General features: G+C 43.0%; 1 protein-coding gene and 1 pseudogene across 1 annotated transcript in view; one reads left to right on the top strand and one right to left on the bottom strand.

Annotated features, from left to right (window-relative positions):
- Window positions 1–18429, top strand: part of NCOR1 (nuclear receptor corepressor 1) — a 207516-nt gene that overhangs the window by 36703 nt on the left and 152384 nt on the right. The window contains exon 3 of the mRNA XM_054709719.1: window positions 15788–15921. Coding sequence (XP_054565694.1) covers window positions 15788–15921 — 134 coding nt within the window. The remainder of the gene's footprint in view (window positions 1–15787; window positions 15922–18429) is intronic.
- On the bottom strand, window positions 12617–14294 carry LOC103299380 (Y-box-binding protein 1-like; annotated as a pseudogene).

Here is an 18429-nt window from a genome sequence, read left to right as displayed (position 1 = left end):
TTTCTCATGCCCTAGGAGATGTATCTGTGAAAATTCTGCTACTTACTAGTAAGAAGTTTGAGATTTTACTGCCTAAGTTTTCTTCTAGGATTTTCATGGTGTTGCGACTTATATTTAAACTAGAGGCCTGGTGCACAAATTTGTGCACAGGTGGGGTCCGGCTGGCCTTCCCCAATGGGGGCCGATTGGGGCCGGGCCGGCGGGGGGGAGGGGACACGGGAGGTGGGCCAGCTGGCGTGAGGGGCTGTTGAGCTATCAGGGGCAGGTCCGATGGGGGAGGGGCCGCAGGAGGTTGGCCAGCCAGCCCTTCCCCCGATCAGGCTGGTTGGCCAGACGCAGTGGGCGTCATAACGACTGGTCGTTCTAGTCATTCCGGCATTCTGTTATTCTGGCGTTCTGGTCGCTGGCTTTTTATACATGTAGATCCTTAATCCATTTTGAGTTTATTCTTGGTATGTTGTCATTTGGTGGTGTAGTTTCTTTCTTTTTTTTTTTTTTTTGCATGTACCTGTCTAGTTTTCCCAGCACCATTCCTTGAAGAGACTGTCTTTATTCCATTGTATACTCTTGCCTCCTTTGTCAAATAACTAATTGACCATAATGGCGTGGGTTGATTTCTGGTGTCTCTGTTCTGTTCCCTTGATCTGTATGCCTGTTTTTGTGCCAGTACCAGGCTGTTTTGATTAGAATAGCTTTTTAAAATAGTTCGATATCCAGTATTGTGATTCCTCCCACTTTGTTCTTCTTTCTCTAGATTGTTGGGACTATTCAGGGTCTTTTTTGTTCCATATAAGTTTTTGGGATATTTGTCTTAGATCTGTGAAATATGCTGTTGGTATTTTAATAGGGATTGCATTGACTCTATAGATTGCTTTGGGTAGTATGGTCATTTTAATGATGTTACTTCTTTTAATCCATAAATACTGTATATGCTGCCAGTGTTTTGTATTTTTTTCTATTTCTTTTTTCAATGTCCTATAGTTTTTTGACCTTGTTTGTTAAGTTTATTCCTAGATATCTTATTTTATTGTTGTTGCAATGGTAAATAGGAATTTTTTTTAGTTTCTCTTTGTGAGCGTTCATTATTGGTGTACAAAAATGCCATCAATTTCTGGATGTTAAGTTTTGTATCCTACTATTTTGCCAAATTCATTTATTAAATCTAGTAGTTTTTTGGTAGAGTCTTTAGGCTTTTCTGTGTACAGTGTCATATTATCTGTGAATGACGACAATTTTACTTTCTCCTTTTCAATGTGGATGCCTTTGATTTTTTCTTGTCTGGTTGTTATGGCTAGGATTTCCAGTACTGTATATATTCTCTATATATAAAAGGCTAAGTGACCGTCCAACTGGCTGGTATCTATGATGTGCATTGACCACGAGGGGGCAGATGCTTAATGCAGGAGCTGCCGAGCTGTGGTGACTTGGCAGCAGCAGTTCTTGGGTGATGCACCCCTGAACCAGCGAGGAGGGAGCCTGATTCTTTGCCGGGCAGCATGATTCCACCTTGGGCCATGGATTATGTTGTTCCCAGGGCACTGTCGGCCCTGAATCTGGTTTACTGCACACTTGCATTTGCATCCCATACCCTGTATGACAGCAACTTTTCAGAGTGCCCTCTTTCACTCCTGAACCCCTTGTGGAATATTGGAGAGCCAGTTTCAGCCTGATACCCACAGACCAGGCCAAGGGACCCCACCTGCTGGAGGGACCCCGCTCACTCCGCAAACGCCCTTTGATCTGCGGCGCCCCCTCCAGGTGTGGCTGGCCAGGGAGGGACCGTGGGAGGTTGTCTCCAGGGCACGTCCAGCCCCTCTCTCCCAGTCTTGCCCCGCCAGCCACCACCCAGGACCGCCTGCGTTAGTCTTTGCACCAGAGACCTGAGCATGAGTTTTCTTTCTTGTTCTCTCCACAGACACTCTTTGAGCCATGGTGCTGCCCCAGGAATTCTAATTAATTTCCTTTCAGTGTGCACAGATCCATGCACCCAGCCACTAGTGTTGAATAAGAGTGGTGAAAGTGACAATCCTCTCTTGTTCCTGTTTTAAGGAAAACGGTTTTAGTTTTTGCCCATTTAATATGATGTTGGCTATACGTTTGTCATATATGGCCTTTATTATGTGGAGGTATGTTTCCTCTATTCCCACTTCCCAGAGAGTTTTTATCAAAACTGCTGCCCTGGGTAGTGTGGCTTAACGGATAGTGGTGGCCCATGCATTGAAGGGTCGTGGGTTCAATTCCCGGTCAAGGGCATGTACCTATGTTGCAGGTTTGATTCCCGGCCTGGGTGAGGGCGTGTGCAGGAGGCAACTAATCAATGTGTTTCTCTCTCATCGATGTTTCTTTCGATCCCTCTTCTCCATTCTATTCTCTCTAAATATCAATGGAAAGAAAATACCCTTGGGTGAGGATTAACAAAACAAACAAACAAAATGGTTCCTGGATTTTGTCAAATGCTTTTTCTGCATCTAATGCTATGATCATGTGATTTTTATCCTTCATTTTGTTTATGTGATGTGACACATTTATTGATTTACGAATATTGTAACAGCTTTGCAGTCCCAGGATAAATCCCACTTGATTATGGTATATAATCTTTTTTCTTAATACATTTTTATTGATTTCAGAGAGAGAGAGAGAGGATGAGAATCATTGATCGTCTGCCTCCTGCATGCCCCACACTGGGGATCAAGCCTATACCCCAGGCATGTGTCCTGACTGGGAATGGAACCGTGACCTCCTGGTTCATAGGTTGATACTCAACCACTGAGCCATGATGACTGGGATGATCTTTTTAATCTATTGCTGGATCCGATTTGCTAGTATTTTGTTGAGGCTTTTAGCATTTATGTTCATCAGGAATATTGGCTTGTAATTTTATTTCTTTGTAGTGTCTTTAGCTGGTAATGCTGGCCATGTGAAAAGAGTTTGGAAGTCTTCCCTCCTCTTGAATTTTTGGAATAGTTTGAGGAGGATAGTTATTAGTTCTTTGAATGTTCTTTACAACTCAACTGTGAATCCATTCAATCCAGGACTTTTGTTTGCTGGGAGTTTGATCTTTTGTATGTTTCTTTTTAGTCTTTATGCCATTTATTTCACTTTGATATTTACTATTTCCTTCCTTCTACTTCCTCTAGGATTTTCTTGTTGTTTTCTTTTTAATTCTTAGTTGTAGTGTTAAATTGTGTATTTGAGCTTTTTCTTGTTTCTTAAGGTAGGCCTATAATACTTTGAACTTCCCTCTCAGTACTGCTTTCACTGTGTCCCATAGATTTTGGGCTATTGTGTGTTCATTTTCATTTGTTTCCAGGAAGTTATTATTTCTTCCTTTATTTCATTGGTAATCCATTTATTGTTTAATAACATGCTATTTGGCCTGCATGTGTTAGAATGTTTTTGAGGTTTTTTTTTTTTTATTGTAGTTGATTTCTGGTTTCATACCATTGTGATCTGAGAAGATGCTTGCTATGATTTCAGTCTTCTTAAACTTGTAAAGACTTATTTTGTGTCCTAATATGTGGTTTATCTTTGAGAATGTTCCAGGTGCACTTGAGAAGAATGTATATTCTGTAGCTTGGGATGAAATATTCCCAAATATCAGTTGAATTCATCTGATCGAGTGTGTCATTTAAAGTCACTGTTTCCTTATTTATTTTTTGTCTGGAACATCTATCCTGTGATATTAGGTTTTTAAAAAAATATATATATTTTTATTGATTTCAGAGAGGAAGGAAGAGGGAGAGAGAGATAGAAACATCCATGATGAGAGAGAATCATGGATCGGCTGCCTCCTGCAAGTCCCCCACTGGGGATCGAGCCCACAACCCAGGCATGTGCCCTTGACCGGAATTGAACCTGGGACCTTTCATTTCGCAGGCTGACGCTCTATCCACTGAGCCAAACTGGCTAGGGCGATTAGTGGGGTATTAAAGTCCCTTTCTATGTTGTCCATAATTCCCTTACATTCTTATGTTTGTAAAAGTTTTTTTCTTTTAGCTGCTCTAACTCAGTGTTTTTCCTACCATGTCTTTCAAGTTGCTGATTCGATCCTCTGCTTTATCCAAACTGCTTTTAATTCCTTCCATAGTATTCTTTTTATTTTATTTTTTAATTTATTTTATTGATTTCAGAGAGGAAGAGGGAGAGAGAGATAGAAACATCAATGATGAGAGAGAATCATTGATCAGCTGCCTCCTGCATGCCCCCCATTGGGGATTGAGCCCACAACCTGAGCATGTGCCCCTGACCTGAATCGAACCCAGGACCCTTCAGTCTGCAGGCTGTCCACTGAGCCAAACCAGCTAGGGCTTCCATAGTATTCTTGATATCAGGTATAGTATTCTTCATTTCTGGCTGGTTCTTATTTATGGTTTCTGTGTCCTTTTTTTTTTTTTTTTTTTTTATGCTGATGTAATTCCTATTAAGTTCCTGGTATTTTTCACTAAGTTCCTTGAGCAAACTTATAACCATTATGAACTCTATGTCTTATAAGTTGCTTACCTCCATTTCACTTAGGTCTTTTTTTTCTGGAGATTCCTCCTTTTTCATTTGGTGGTTGTTTCTTTATCTCTCCCCATTTTAGTTGTCTCTTTGTGTTTGCTTCTATGTATTAGATAGAACTGCAGTGACTTCCAGTGTTTGTGGGGTGGCCTTTTGAACTCCTGAGCAGTTGTTCTAGGAGTGACCCTTTTGTGGGTTATTTTGTCTCTCTTGTTGTAATTGGGTCTTGATTGTTGTTGTCCCCATTCATGGGTGGAATCTCCTCTCAGGCTGGCTGACTGTGAGGTTCAACACCGATGACAGTGTGAGAGCTGTTGTACAGTGCTGACAAGACGATACAAAACAGAAATATACAAAAGAACCCAACAACTACAGCAAAAACAACAATAGAAAAGAGAATTAGGAAAGAGAACAAGAATAGTAAAGGGAAAAGAAAAAATAAAAAGAATACTAGAAAAGGGGAATAAAAAATATTATGAAAGAAAAGAAGGGGGAGAAAAAATAATAAGGAATAGGAAAAGGAAATTGGTAAAAAAGAAAAGAAGAAAGAGAAAACAATCATGAAAAAATAAAAAGCAGAGAAAGATAAAGCAAAAGAAAGAAAAGGGAAAAAATAGAATCTATATATATAAAAGCCTAAGCGACCATTACCACTGGTCGACTGAATGACTGGTCGCTATGACGATGCACTGACCACCAGGGGGCAGATGCTCAATGCAGGAGCTGCCCCCTGGTGGTCAGTGCACTCCCACAGCCAACCTCCTGGGGCTGGCCAACCTCCCGCGGTCCCTCCCCCCGGCCAGCTGGCCCCGATTGGCCTCACTCGCCGGCCAGGCCAAGGGGCCCCACTCATGCACGAATTCGTGCACCGGGCCTCTAGTAAGAATCAGAAAGAGGCAAATAAGAGGTATAAGAGAAAAGAGAAAAGTAAAAATAATACCAAAGTAATAGAAAGGAGAAAATAAAAGAATTAGTGGGAGAAAAACAAAACAAGTGGAGTTCGTCTAGGCAGATTTTACTTCCTTCTAGGATTCCTCTTAGAATCCTCTATGTTGTCTAAGGCTCACTGTTTTGTATGCCGATTTTGGGCCTCCTGGGGAGTAATTTTTTGGTAGCAAATGTTAGAAGCTGTCCAAGTTTGGCTCTCGGCACCCTGTTCAAAGCTTCAAGTGATCTGGCTGCCTCCACTGCTCCACAGGAGGGGCCAAGATGAGCTCTTCGGCCAGTTTGTTAGTAGCACAGGGCCTTGAGGCAGGTCAGCAAATGTTCAGATTTCAGGGAAGATGATGAGTGTGTTCCCCTTCCCAGAGCCACTCTTCTGAGTTTGCCCTGGAATATTACCATGACCTTCGCAGGACAGAGCCTCTCAGACAGGTTGGTGGGGTCTGCCAGAAGCCAGGAGTTTCTGTCAGCTCCATGAGAGGGAAGTGCCAGCCGGGTTCCTGGAAATTTAAGGGGTAATGCCTCTACTTCAAAGCCAGTCCCTGATCTACCTGAGACTGCTGCCTCCTCAGGAGGGGTCAAGATGCAAGGTGGAGCCCAGGGAATTCCTTAGGGTGGGGTGAGCTATATCCTCTGGAGCAGGCTATTGCCTTTCTCCAGGCTTCTCTTGTTGGGATGGGCTTGCACTTCTCAGGGAAAATGGCTGCTGCAGTATGGGGGGAGGTGGATGACCCAGCACAGGTATCCCGGTAGCCGCCCCCGCATTGATTCTCCCCAACTCCTTCTACCCCAGTCTCCTCAGGCGACGCCATTCCACACTGCACTCCCTCCCCAGAAACCTAGGGTGAGTGGCTGGAAATGAAAATCCTTTGTGCCAGCCCTTTAATAAAAGTCCTTTGTCACCAGGAGCCTCAGACTCTTCCTGGCAGATAAAAGCCCTGGTACTGGTTGCTGCATGGGCAGCTGTTGCCAGCTCTGGTTGTCTGGATTGGGGAGCTAAGCCTGGGGTCCAGGCCTCTCCTCTCAGGGTGAACCCTCCTCACCCTTGGCCCTGCCACTCCTGGGAACTGGGCCAGCCCCTCTCACAGCCCTGCCTTTCCTCCCAGTCTCCAGGTGGGTTCTGCCCTTCCTTGTTTAAAAGTCTCTTCAGCCAGTCTTCAGCTGCTAATTCTGGGTGGATATTCCCCAATCTGCCTTAAACTGTTCCCTCATTCAATGTCTCTGAGATCTCTTGTGATGTCATTCTTAATGTTAAATGTCCCCTCCCTCCCCCTTTTTTCTTTATTAGTCTAGCTAGAAGTTTACCAATTTAATAGATTCTTTTATTTGGTTTTATCCATTTTCACTACTTTATTTCATACCCTGATTTCTGCTCCATATTATTTTCTTCCTTCAATAATTTCACCCATATATATGTTTTCTAAGACACCTTTCACTCCTTTATATATAGTCAGGTTTCCTTTTGGTATCTTTTTTTTTAAGTTCAGGTCTTTTGATAATGGTCTCTCTCGGCTTTTGATTACCTTAAAAAGTTCATTTCAACTTCATATTTTGAAGAACATTTTCACTGGATACAGAATTCTATATTGATTATTATTTTTTTACTGTTATTTTTAATCCTCACCTGAGGATATGTTTTTATTGAGCTAGAGAGAAAGGAAGGGGGAGAGAGAGAGAAATAGTGGGAGGGAGAGAGGAAAGCTGGGAGAGAGGGAAAGAGAAATATTGATGTGAGAAAGAAACATCAATCAATTGTTTCCTATATGCACCCCAACTGGGGATGGCCCCCTACGTATGTGCCCTGATTGGGAATGGAAACCCCAATCTTTTGGTGTACAGGACAATGCTCCAACCAATTGAGCCACACTCAGCCAAGGTAGTTGATAATTCTTTTAGTACTTTATATTATTTTATTTTAAAATATATTTTTGCTCTAGCTGGTTTGGCTTAGTGCCGTGGTGGGCAAACTGCGGCTCGCGAGCCACATGCGGCTCTTTGGCCCCTTGAGTGTGGCTCGTCCACAAAATACCATGGCCTGGGCGAGTCTATTTTGAAGAAGTGGCGTTAGAAGAAGTTTAAGTTTAAAAAATTTGGCTCTCAGAAGAAATTTCAATTGTTGTACTGTTGATATTTGGCTCTGTTGACTAATGAGTTTGCCGACCACTGGCTTAGTGGATAGAGCGTCGGCCTGCGGACTGAAGGGTCCCCGGTTCGATTCCAGTGAAGGGCACATACCTGGGTTTCAGGCTTGATCCCCAGTGGGGGGGCGTGCAGGAGGAAGCTGATCAATGATTCTGTCATCATTGATGTTTCTTTTTTTTTTAGGAATGTGATTATATATTTTTTTATATTTTATTTATTTTTAAAGATAAACTTTCTTTTTTTTTTTTTTAATGAATCTCTATTGTTCAGATTACAATTGTTTCTCCTTTTTCCCCACATATCTCCCCACCACCCAATTCCCACCCCCCTCTGCCCTTATCTCCCCCCCCCACTGTCCTTATGCATAGGTGTATGATTTTTGTCCAGTCTCTTCCCATACTCCCCACACAGACACCCCTTTCCCCCTGAGAATTATCAATCCACTCCCATTCTAGGCCTCTGATTCTATTAAGTTCACCAGTTTATTCTGTTCCTCAGATTTTTAATTCACTTGACTTTTAGATTCACTTGTTGATAGATATGTATTTGTTGTTCATAATTTTTATCTTTCTTCTTCTTTTTCCTCTTTTTAAAGAATACCTTTCAGCATTTCATATAATGCTGGTTTGGTGGTGATGAACTCCTTTAGCTTTTTCTTATCTGTGAAGCTCTTTATCTGCCCTTCAATTCTGAATGATAACTTTGCTGGGTAGAGTAGTCTTGGTTGTAGGTTCCTGCTATTCATCACTTTGAATATTTCTTGCCACTCCCGTCTGGCCTGCATGGTTTCTGTTGAGAAATTAGCTGATAATCGTATGGGAGCTCCCTTGTAGGTAACTAACTGTTTTTCTCTTGCTGCTTGTAAGATTCTCTCTTTGTCTTTTGCTCTTGGCATTTTAATTATGATGTGTCTTGGTGTGGTCCTCTTTGGATTCCTTTTGTTTGGGGTTCTGTGCGCTTCTTGGACTTGTAAGTCTATTTCTTTCATCAGGTGGGGGAAGTTTTCGTTCATTATTTCTTCAAATAGGTTTTCAGCATCTTGCTCTCTCTCTTCTTCTGGTACCCCCATAATTCTGATGTTGGTTCGCTTGAAGTTGTCCCAGAGGCTTCTTACACTATCTTCAACTTTCTGAATTCTCTTCTCTTCATGCTTCTCTGGAGGAGTGTCCTTGGACTCTTTGTATTCCAAATCTTTGAGTTGATTGTTGCAATCCTCTAGTCTGCTTTTGGGTCTCTGTATAATATTTTTTATCTCAGTCAGTGTATGTTTAATTTCTAGTTGGTCCTCATGGAATTTATCGGCCTTTTCCATGAAATTCTTGAAAAACCTTATAACCGTGGTTTTGAACTCTATGTCCAGTCGCTTGTTCTCCTCCATTTCTTTGGTTTGGGATCTGTTTCCTTGCCTTCTCATTTTTGCTGCTTCCCTGAGTTGGTAGGGTAGCTTTGTGTACTAGGTGTCCTATTGGTTCAACGGGTCAGCCTCCCAGTTACTTGAGGTGGACACTCTTGGTGTACCCTTGTGTACTGTGTGTCCCCCAGCAGGAGCTACAGCAAGGGCTAGTTTTCTCCTCCTTTGCTTGGGCGGATTTGGAGCAGTCTGACTAGAGCTACAGTTAATTTGGTTGAGCTGTCACAGAACAGGCCATTTATATGCAAAAGCCGCTGTGTGGAGCCTGGGCGGGTTTGTAGAATGTGCGGGGCGGGGCCTCAGGGCTGGGCAGGGTCTCAGGGCGTCACTAGGCTGGGGCGTGGCCAACGGCGATGGCTGCCATCAGCCCTCTCTGCCTTTCCACGTTTCCAAGTCCCTTCGCCCTGCGCTCCAGCACAGTAAACAATGATTGCTGGGCGCACCACTGCAAAAAAGTCACTCTCACTTTCCGACCCGATGGCCGAGAGTCCAGCTTCTCCCCGTAGGTGTCTGGGTCCCCCGAGTGTCCCCAGAAACTGGATTTCAGAGTGATCGGGAGCTTGTCTCCCTGCGGGTTGAAGAAAAGCCGCGCACCCAACCGCCCGCCGCCGGCCCGATTCGCGTGCCTCCGTACCTCAGCTTTTCAGCGTTTGTGCTCCTTTCTCTTCTTAGCTGTATATCTTCCACTCAGCCAGCTTTCCTGTGGTTCTGGGTGGTAGATGTTTTGTCTTTTAGTTGTATTTTTGAAATTGTTGTGTGAGGCAGCAGATTAGTTGTTTAACTATGCCGCCATCTTGGTTCCTCCCCCGATAAACTTTCTTTTAAAATGAATTTTATTGATTTTTTTACAGAGAGTAAGGGAGAGGGATAGACAGTTAGAAACATCAATGAGAGAGAAACATCGATCAGCTGCCTCCTGCACACCTCCTAATGGGGATGTGCCCACAACCAAGGTACATGCCCTTGACCGGAATCGAACCTGGGACCTTTCAGTCCACAGGCTGACGCTCTATCCACTGAGCCAAACCGGTTTCGGCTCATTGATGTTTCTATCTCTCTTTCCTTCTCCCTTCCTCTCTGAAATCAATTATATATATACTAGCTTTCCCGTTGCAGGAAAAATCCTGCAATAGGATTTCCTGCTGCACTCTACCCCGCCTCTGTTCCTCCCTTGTTCGCCCGCCTCACCTTCTCCTCCAGCCCGCCCGCGTTTCCCTTCGCCCCCGGCCCCGCCTCCGCTCCACCTTTATCACCCGCCTCGCCTTCTCCTCCAGCCCGCCTGCGTTTCCCTTCGCCCCCGGCCCCGCCTCCGCTCCGCCCGCCCTGCCTTCTCCTCCAGCCCGCCCGCGTTTCCTTCACCCCCGGCCCCGCCTCCACCCCGCCCGCCCCGCCTTCTCTTCCAGCCCGCCCGCGTTTCCCTTCACCCCCAGCCCCGCCTCCGCTCCGCCCGCCCTGCCTTCTCCTCCAGCCCGCCCGCATTTCCTTCACCCCCGGCCCCGCCTCCACCCCGCCTGCCCCGCCTTCTCCTCCAGCCCGCCCGAGTTTCCCTTCACCCCTGGCCCCGCCTCCGCCCCGCCCTTGTCACCCGCCCCGCCTTCTCCTCCAGCCCGCCCGCGTTTCCCTTCGCTCCCGGCCCCGCCCCCGCCCCGCCCTTCTCCTCCCCCCGGCCCCGCCTTCGCCCCACCCTTCTCCTCCCCCCGGCCCCGCCTCCGCCCCGCCCTTCTCCACCCCCTGGCCCTGCCTCCGCCCCGCCCTTCCCCCAAGCTTTACTCCCTTCTGCAGCTGTTGGCTTCTTTGGACGCTGTCTTGATATGCAAATTAGCCACCATCTTTGTTGGGGCAATTTGCATACTCATCCTGATTGGCTGGTGGGCGTGGCTTAGGTGTAGCGAAGGTGCGGTCAATTTGCATATTTGTCTATTATCAGATTATATATATATATGTACCTTTGACTGGAATTGAACCCGGGACCCTGCAGTTCATTGCTCTATCCATTGAGCCAAACTGGCTAGGGCTCTTTTAGTACTTTAAATAAAAGATGTCATTCTTTGTATTCTGGCTTGATGGTTACTGACTAGAAGTAGAAGTCTTTGGTCATTCTTTGTTTTTTCATATGTAAATATTTTTTTCCTCTCTACTTTTTTTTTTTGTTGTTGTTGTTAATCCTCACCTGAGGATATTTTTCCATTGATTTTTAGAGAGAGTGGAAGAGAGGGGGAGAGACAAAGAGAGAAACATTGATGTGAGAGAGACACATCATTGGTTGTTTCCCACACGAGCCCCAACAAGGGCTGGGGATTGAGCCTGCAACCGAGGTACATGCCCTTGACCAGAACTGAACCCTTGACCCTCCAGTCCTCGGGCCAGTGCTCTATCTACTGAGCCAAACCAGCTAGGGCCCTCTTGTTACTTTTAAGATTTTTCTCTTCATCAGCAGTTTTCAGCAATTTGATTGCGATGTGCCTTTTTGTGTGCTTTTTAAAATGTATATGTCATTGTCTTTCACTGAGCTTCCTGCTTCTAGACTGTGGATTTATAATTTTCATAAAATATGGGCAATTTTTTTAGTCATTATTTTTTGAGATATATTTTTCTGTCTCCTTTCCCTCTAGATTTTTTCTGAGGTACCAATTACTCATATTTCATATTACCTTAAGTACAAGTCACTGGACCTCTGTTCATTTTAAGTTTTTTTAAATCCATTTGCTTCATTTTGCTATGGCTTCATGTTCAGTGATTTTCAGCAGTTTCCAATTTATTGTGAATTTTATCCAGTGAAGTTTTTTTTGCAGACATTGGATATTTTCTTTTTGTTTAAAATATGAACACTGAATTTTATACTTTTTAGTGCTTGCTTTTGTTGTGTTTATTTAAAGAAAGTTGTATTCTTTCTGGTAGGCAATTAAATTACTTTTGAAATTTATTTTTCAACTCTGCTAGGGCAAGTCTTTTTTCCCCCCAGTTATTAAAGGCATTTATTAACAGACTAGAGGCCCGGTGCATGAAATTTGTGCACTTGTGTGTGGGGGACTCTCAGCCCTGCCTGTGCCCTCTTGCAGTCCGGGAGCTCTCGGGGGATGTCTGAATGATGGCTTAGGCCCGCTTCCTGTGAGCCGGCTTCTGCCTGAGCCACGCTTCCACTGTGGGAGTGCACTGACCACCAGGGGGCCACTCCTGCGTTGAGTGTCTGCCCCCTGGTGGTCAGTGCGTGTAATAGTGACCGGTTGTTTTACCATTCAGTCGATTTGCATATTAGTCTTTTATTATATAGGATGCTTGCAGTTTGTTGACTTTTGAAAAAAAACACACCAATATGTAAACTTTTATTACAAATTAAAAATGAGATTCTTAAAAATCTTGACCAGATATGAAACAATTTTAAAACCTTTGAAGGTATATTAAGAAAAACCAGGCTTTTTAGCAAGACAAGTTTGTCATTACCAAAAAGAGACATTGAGGTAAAAATAAAAAAACCATGCTGTATAGATAATGCAGCTAGTTCTAGTTATCTGGTCAATGGGCAAAAAGCAAGTACTTCCTTACTGCTGAAATTTCATATTCATTTCTTCTTGTTGAATGACTAATTCGGATGATGGTAGATAGCCAATGGTAAGCCAGCATTTACTCAGCTTCATTCCACTTAGCCTTGGGAGCAGATGAATTCAAAGTTGGTGGATCGGCTGCTTTTGTCTCTTTACTACTTTTGGTTTAGGGTTTTCTGGCATCTGTGTTGGTAATTGAAGTTGCTGTGGTACCACCGTTGAGGTGGCTACTGACCTTGAGTCTCATCTCCTTGATTTTCCTTATCTTCTTCATTGCCATCCTTTCTAAGCTGTGTTTGGAGAGGAGGGCCCCTGCCAAGTTGTGGTCTATAGCCCTGATACACTGGTCTACCTTATTCTCTTGCACCCTGGTTGTCAGCACCTTCCATCACTTCTCCCTGCACCAGGGGTTTGGAATGCTGTGATCAGTGTCCATCGGGTCTTTGCATGTAGTAAAGTGGGAAATGTCACCTGCTTTCAGACTGGCACTGTTAGGCCTGGCCTTTGGGAGCATTCTCTGATGCCTCATGCTTTTCCCCACTCTCACCATTTCGGTAATTCTGCTGGTAAGTGCAGGATGACCCCTGCATTGTGGATAGCATCTGTAATGGTTACGGACTGTTGCATATTTACTGCCTTGCACTGAAACTTCACCAGGGCCTATAATATTTACTGCCTCTGCATCATTTTCTTCAACAACATCAAACTCCATTGCCTACACTGCGAAGGTACTTTCTGGGGTTATTCTTTATGACTGTTTTATTGTTCCCCAAACCTTAGTTGTGGCAGCATTGAGGGTGGGGCAGGTTATTGCTGGGTTTCTGCCTCTCTGCTCATGGTAGCAGTGATGATGGCGACTAGGGCCGGCTGCATCAGCTGTAGCGCCTCCTGGGGTGTGATGATAACTAGGCCAGTGGCAACCATGGACTGCTTAGGGTTCTTTAGGGTCTGCTCTCCTTTCCTAAACTACTTACAGTAGTCTTTTAAAAACATTTCTTTAAATTATCTTTAGAGAGTAGAAAGGAGAGGGAGAGAAAGAGGGAAACATTGATGCGAGAGTGAAATTTTGATTTGCTGCCTCGTGCACACCCCCTACGGGATTGAGCCTGAAACCTGGGCATGTGCCCTGACTGGGAATCGAACCGGCAACCTTTTGGTGCCTGGGATGAGACCCAACCAGCTGAGTCACGCCAAGGGAGAGTAGTCTTTATCCACTTCCAAACTTGTCCTTTTTGGGGTGTCTACTGAATGTCTGGTAGGTTCAGTGAGGTTTCTTCCTTCTGACTGGATGAAATTTGAACCAGTTCTGGTCCTGTGTGAGCTCTGGGAATTGTTTGTTTTGTAGGTTGTCCAATAACATATAGTAGTAAAAGCAGAAATATGATAAATATACAGCCTGTATAAAGTAGAAATAATGTATGTACAGTGTAGTTCAACGTATTGAAAAAGACTCATTTCTCCTAAAGTATAAGATAATGTAAGACCATGCTTAGTACACCCATCAATCCAATCAATCAGTAGACTTTCCATTTTATCCATTCCTGGATACCGACTAAAAGAAACCACTTTATACTAGCAAAACAAATTGTAACTTTGGCAGCTTTCAAGATTCTTTCTCTCTTTGTGGACACAGGCAAATTCAGCACATACACATTGTCTTTCTTTTGTTCACCACCATCATAATGCTTATGTCCAATTTTATGCCAAGCATAACACTCTTATGAGTTCTTACACTTTTCTGATACCTTAGGACACATCTTGCTAACAGATGCCCAAAATAAATAGAGATAAAGCACAGGTGCTTACAGATGCAGTTCAAAGCAATGGCTACTTGATGCTGAGATGCTGAAGGTAGTTCCCTGGGAAGGAGCGTGGTGAAGCCAGTCTTGCCTCTCGGGGTGCACCGCTTCTATAAGGGCTCACGGCAAAACACACACTGAACATTTGTTTTACTTTTTGCTTTTTTGTAAAAGCGAAAATCCTCTTTGGATTTCTTTTGGTTAGTGAAAACATGTACTAATGTAGCTCTTTTGTAAAAGTGAAGTAGTATAACTCGAACTTTTCAGAAGTGGGGGATACCTGTATATCACATTTTGTTTGTCCATTCATAAGTCAGGGGACCTTTGGATTTGTTCTCCTTTTTTGCTATTGTGAATAATGCTGCTTTGAAAATTTGTGTGCAAATTTTTGTGTGTAGACATATTTTTAAAAATTATCTTGTGTAGCCGAGGCCGGTTTGGCTCAGTGGATAGAGCGTCGGCCTATGGACTGAGGGGTTCCAGGTTCAATTCCGGTCAAGGGCATGTACCTTGGTTGCGGGCACATCCCCAGTGGAGGGTGTGCAGGAGGCAGCTGAATTGATGTTTCTCTCTCATCAATGTTTCTAACTATCCCTCTTCCTCTCCCTTCCTCTCTGTAAAAAAATCAATAAAATATATTTTTTAAAAATTATCTTGTGTATATACCTAAGAGTGGAATTCCTGGAAAATAGCATTTTCTTTTTAGTAGTGAACTTTTATTGATTTCATAGAGGAAAGGAAAGGGAGAGAGAGATAAAAAGATCAATGATCAGAGAGAATCATTGATCGCTGCCTCCTGCATGCTGCACACTGAGGATCAAGCCTACAACCCAGGCATTTGCCCTGACTGGGAATCGAATTGCGACCTCTTGGTCCATAGGTTGATGCTTGGCCACTGAGCCATGCCAGCCAGGCAAAGCTTTTGCATGTTTAACAAAAAGACAATGAAAGAGAAGTAGGAAAACAAACATAAAACCACCCACCTAGGAATGATGGAAAAACTATTACTCTTAACCTAGCAGGTTGGTTCTCTGGACTTCTGTTTCTTCATTTGTAAATATACATGAATTTAACTGGATGGCTTTTGTGACCCTTTCAGCTTACTGATTTTGAATTTAAGATTGGCATACTTTTTAGGATTTCATATTGAACACATGAGTTTGAGATCTTACTACATGAATAATATAGATTGGACATTATTGTTGTTAGAAGAATGAATCAAAATTGGACACAAAATTTAATTTGAATTCCTTTGAATGACATATAGTTAAAATGTTTATTGTTTTAGGTTTTGGAGAAAGAATTAGATAAGTGAAGGGTTGAAATCATCAGTGCCATTTCTTTCCATACTTAGTGGCCCATAACTGCCTTCATGCCTTTATATTTGCTTTGATTTCATGATGCTTTTCACTTCTTGGTTAATAATTAACGTATGATTATTTTAACACTAGGAATTTGCAGTCCCGGATTATCGTTCTTCTCATCTTGAAGTCAGTCAAGCGTCACAGCTTTTGCAACAGCAGCAGCAGCAACAGCTTCGCAGACGCCCTTCCTTGCTTTCAGAATTTCACCCAGGCTCTGACAGGTAATGGGGTTTCTTTTGTTTCTCTCTAGGACTGAACTTGTGAAGTGTGCCTACTTCACAAGTGTGTTCATTTCTTTAATTTTTTTATTTTACAATTTTATTAACCAAGCTGTGACTTGTCATTTAAGTTTGTGTTTTGAGCTTGTTTTTATTTATCTTTTGGAGTTGTTGTAATAGTTGAACAAACTCTTAAAATTTGTTCCCACAGTTCAGAGTTAATGCTGTGTATCGGGATGTCAGGTAGACAGACCTATGCTTGAATCCTGGTCAGCAGTGTGGCCTTAATCACATTATACAAGGTGGGGGCAAAAGTAGGTTTACAGTTGTTTGTATGGAATATAACACAACAATTAATAAAAATAATGCAATAATAAACTATATGTATTGTGTAACCCTACTTTTGCCCCACCCTGTATAAACTGGTATTCTCAATTTAGGCTACTTATTAGAACTGCCTAGGAGCTGTTTTTTTTTTTTTTTTAATGCAACAAATGTTTATTCTTGGTCACACTGCATGGTTTTTTTTTATTTGTTTATTTTTAATCTTCACTGGAGGATATTTTTCCATTGACTTTCAGAGAGAGGGAAAGACTGAGAAATGTCAATGTGAGAGAAAACATCGATTGGTTGCCTCCTGCATGCACCCAAACCAGGGCCCGGGACAGGGAGGAGCCTGCATCCAGAGTACATGCCCTTGATTGGAATTGAACCCAGGACCCTTCAGTCCGAAAGCTGATACTCTATCCACTGAGCCGATACTCTATCCATTGGCTAGGGCTGTCTGGGAGCTTTTAAAACTTGATGCCCAGTCCAGCTGGCGTGGCTCAGTGGTTGAGTGCCAACTTATGAACCAGGAGGTCACCGTTTGATTTTCGGTCATTGCACATGCCCGTGTCGCAGGCTCGATTCCTAGTGTGCGGCGTGCAGGAGGTAGCTGATCAATGATTCTCATCTTTGATGTTTCTGTCTCTCTCTTCCTCTCTGAAATCAATAAAGATATTAGATAGATAGATAGATAGATAGATAAACAAATAAATAAAACTTGATGCCCAACTGTCATTTCAGAATACAAGTTCCCTTGACCAACAAGGGTTTGACCTGTGCAGGTTCACTTACACACGGATTTTTTCAGTTGACACAGTTCAGTTAACCGCAGTTCAGTTGACCCTGCGTAGTTCAAATCCTGGTTGTTCAAGGGTCAACTGGCTATTGGGACTCTGCATAATCGAGGGCCAACTTAAGTTATAGTGGATTTTCTACTGCGTGTCTTAACTGCTGTATTTGTTCAAGGGTCAACTTAATTAAATCAGTATCTGGGATTGGGCCCAGGCATTCCCTTAAGTGTAAAATTTCCCAGGTTATTCTCATTTGTAGCCAGGATTGCAAATCACTGATTTAGGCTCTTCAAACCTTAGTGTTCTCGCATATAAAAATGGGGGTATTAATGACCTTGTCCTCGAAGGATGGCAAGTATTTGATCAGATAATATTGGCCCTTTATATGTTAGATATTCATTTTCCCTAGAGTCCTTATCATCTCTGCTATCTTTGACTTCATTCTTACTCTTGATATAAAATATTTTGAAATACAGTAAGTACCTTTATTAAATTGCTGTCCTGGTTTTAGCAGTTTTATAGAGAACCTGATTTCCGATTTTAAAAATATATTTACTGTTTCAGTTTTGAGGTGATAAAAGGCTTGAAATTATTTAGTCATGTTTAAAGTTATTTTAAAATACATTTCTTGGTGAAGGTTGTAGAGAGAATTCAGATCACTCTTCCCCCAATTTTTAACAAATTAAAAAAAATAACTTTTTAAAAAGGAACTAAAAATGCCCCCTTTATAAAGAAGGAAAGGCATATAGCCACTGCCATAAACTTGGAAGAGTGGCAATTAAGGAAGGAATTAGAAGAATCTTGCATCACTTGGCTTTCTAGTCCCTATTTCTTTACTCAAGAAGTAGTGTTGAAGAAAGAAAGAGGATCAGTAAAGTCCTAGGATTTCTCATGAATAATCTTCAATTTGAGAAAATTTAAGTCTGGGTGGTTTGCTTGGGAATCCTCATATGCCATACTGCAGGAAGGGCTGTCACGGTGTGTGGTTTTCTAAATTGCTGAGACAAAACTATCAGGACTGCTCGCATGTCTGGTAGAGTGGCCAGGATTCTTACCAAAGGCTCTGGCAGCTTCAACCAAGGTTTCCCTTACTTTGCTCTTTTTCCTGTTCCCTCAGGCTATAGAAAAGTATCTAGAAAGCCATACTCAGTTCTCCATCTGTAAACAAACACATGATAGGCAAAGTAGGGATGAGCAAGGAAAACCCAGGCACTCTATTCCACACCAAAGAGAAAGTCTGAGAGGGGCTGCCCATGTTGTACCTGAATAGGAGGGTAAGGGATGCCATGAACAGGGCAAACATATCCCTGGAAAAGAAAATTAATAAGCAGTACAGTATGTCCCAAGCAAAGACCTCTGCATGTAAGAAGACAAAAACAAAGAACATACCACA

The sequence above is a fragment of the Eptesicus fuscus genome, chromosome 20 (genome assembly GCF_027574615.1).
Source record: "Eptesicus fuscus isolate TK198812 chromosome 20, DD_ASM_mEF_20220401, whole genome shotgun sequence".
In the NCBI taxonomy this organism is placed as follows: Eukaryota; Metazoa; Chordata; class Mammalia; order Chiroptera; family Vespertilionidae; genus Eptesicus; species Eptesicus fuscus.
The sequence above is the reverse complement of the archived record's forward strand: the minus strand, read 5'-3'. Positions and strand labels throughout refer to the sequence as shown.